General features: G+C 67.6%; 1 protein-coding gene across 1 annotated transcript; it reads right to left on the reverse strand.

Annotated features, from left to right (window-relative positions):
- Positions 1 to 749: 749 nt before the first annotated feature.
- On the reverse strand, positions 750 to 1,697 carry GPR31 (G protein-coupled receptor 31). Its single transcript, XM_006915082.1, has one exon. It carries the CDS (start codon positions 1,695 to 1,697, stop codon positions 750 to 752), a length of 948 nt encoding a protein of 315 aa, XP_006915144.1.
- Between the last annotated feature and the right edge of the window lie 727 nt (positions 1,698 to 2,424).

Consider the following 2,424-nt stretch of genomic DNA (forward strand, 5'->3'; position numbering starts at 1 on the left):
GGCAGGGGTGGGGGTGGGCGCATCTCCCCCTCTGCCGTGGCCTCCCAGCCCCAGGGCCTCTGCACGGGTCACACCTGGGTGGGCGGCACCATCTCACAGGCAGTGTGGTGTCTCGCACTGTGTGTCTCTCCCAGGAGGCACAAAGCACTGTGGCTTTTTATCTCAGGGGAAGCAAAGTAAGTTTTAAAAGCATTTGGACATTCAAATTTAGAAAAACGTCCCAGAGGCCATTTTGAGAAATTTAGTAGGAAACGATTTCTTATAATAACGAGGGAAATAGCCGCCCTGTCCTCTACCTGCCGAGTGACCCGCACGAATGAAGCGAACGTTTGTAAAACGCGGAACGGAGCCGAGGCGGAGACAGCGCACGCACAGCGGACCCTCCGCGCGACCCCGAGGCCCCTTGGGGCACCAGCTGGGACGACAGCGGCTCCCACCGCTGAGCCGCCGGAGCAAGTGCCTACAGGCGGGGCTGGCGGCGGCTGCCCCAGCGTCCGCGTGGGCGACACACCGAGCCCGCAGCGGTGTGTGCGAAGCCTCCTAGCTGCGCTTTGCTGCTCGGTCGTGGAAAACAGCAGAAGACAGTCCCGGTGAGCCCGGTAAACCCCGTGCTGGCCGCGGCTCTGCGGCCTGACCTTTGCCGTGCTGTCCGGGGCCCCTCCTCTCCCCGAGCACGGAGCAACGGCCGCTGTTCCCAGATCCCACGTGGGGCCCCGAGCCTCACCCGGCGGCCGGGGGGCTGGCTGTGCTCAGGAGTAGGAGTCCCGGGAGTCACAGGCCGGAGCCGGGGCTCCCGGCCCCCGGCCCCGGAGGGTGTAGAAGACCTTTCGGTACGAGTGCCGGAACGCGGGGCTGGAGAAGCAGTAGACCACGGGGTTCAGCACGCTCTGCAGGCCCGTGAGGCTGCTGGTCACGTCGGCCGCGTGCGCCAGTGCTCTCTGGACCCTGCAGCTGTCCGTCCCCAGGAAGACGGCCATCGACACTTGGGCCAGGAAATTGGGCAGGAAGCACAGGGCGAACAGCACCGCCACCGCGGCCACCAGCGCCCGGGCCCGCTGCAGCTTGGGCTGTTTGTCGGGGTCTCGGAGCCTCTTGCGCAGAGTTCTGATGATGCTGGCGCTGCAGAACAGGATGAGGCCGAAGGGGAGAATGAACCGCAGGAAGGACAGTGCCTCCTGCCAGGACAGCCTGAAGGAGACGCCCTCCCCGGGGTCGGAACGGGGACACTCGGCCTCGGAGACGAGGAAGCTTTGGTGGCTGAGGGCGCCCGCCAGGAGCCAGACGAGGCCCGAGATCACCTGGGCCCCCCGGGGGGTCAGGAGGTTGACCTTGAGCCGAGGGTGGACCACTCGGAAGTAGCGGTCTAGGGCCACCGAGGTGAGGAAGGCGACACCCACCCCGCGGCTGAGGCCCCACAGGAAGAGCAGGGCGCGGCAGGGCGCGAGCCCAGGGCTCCAGGCCTTGCGGCGCAGGAAGAAGGCCGCGCGGAAGGGCAGGCAGACGGTCAGCAGCAGGTCGGCCACGGCCAGGTGGAACAGGTAGACGGCGTAGGGCTTCCACGCCTTCAGGCGGAAGAGCAGCGCCCAGAGCGCCACGGCGTTGGCCAGCAGCCCCAGCCCGCTCTCCAGCAGCAGCAGCGAGCCCACGGCCACCGCCACCGCGTCATCGCCGTGCACGGAGCAGTTCGGGGCGCGCATGCCGCCGGGACCCGCCTCGGGCGCCGCGGCCGCACGGTGCGGAGGGCGAGACCTCTGGCCGCGATCCTCCCCACGGAGCGATGGAGACGGCCCCTTCCTGCCCAGGGACGCGACTTCTGCATTTTCCCAGCGAGGAAAGACGCTGAGGCGGCACCCGAAGGAAACCAAAAGCAAAATCAGACCCGTCGGGAGAGCGCAGCGGCCGCGCGGGGCACCTCGCCGCTCGCTGGCTCCCGTCCTGTTTTCCCCGAGAAAAGGGGAAGCTGCGTTTCGCTTCGCATCGTCTGGCACTGAGCAGAAGCGCGGGGACCGGCCGGGGTGAGCGGGCGGCGGGTGCTGCAGGAGGAACCGAAACGTCCGTCACCTGAAGACGTTTCGGTCGTCGTAAAGTTACAGTAAAGGACAGTCCCCTGGCTGGAGTGCGCTCTCCGGGGACACTCGGCTTTTCTTTCACAGCCCGAGGGCGCCCCCGCGACGCTTCTGCACGTGCCCGGGTTCCACACGCGGTCGTGGGTCTCGCCCCTGCCTCCCCGGGCGGCGTGCGGGGCGGCCCGGCCGGTTAACCCTCGGCCCTTGTCACTCGTCCTTCCGTTTTGCCACATTTTACTTTCTGCTGAGGAGACGGCCCTTCCGTCCTCCACGGCCTGGATGGGGACCTGGACGACGGGGCCTCGGCCGGCCCTGACACCACCACGTAGCCGACGACAGGTCGGGACGCGTCGAGTCC

Source organism: Pteropus alecto, unplaced genomic scaffold (assembly GCF_000325575.1).
Source record: "Pteropus alecto unplaced genomic scaffold, ASM32557v1 scaffold195, whole genome shotgun sequence".
Lineage (NCBI taxonomy): Eukaryota > Metazoa > Chordata > Mammalia > Chiroptera > Pteropodidae > Pteropus > Pteropus alecto.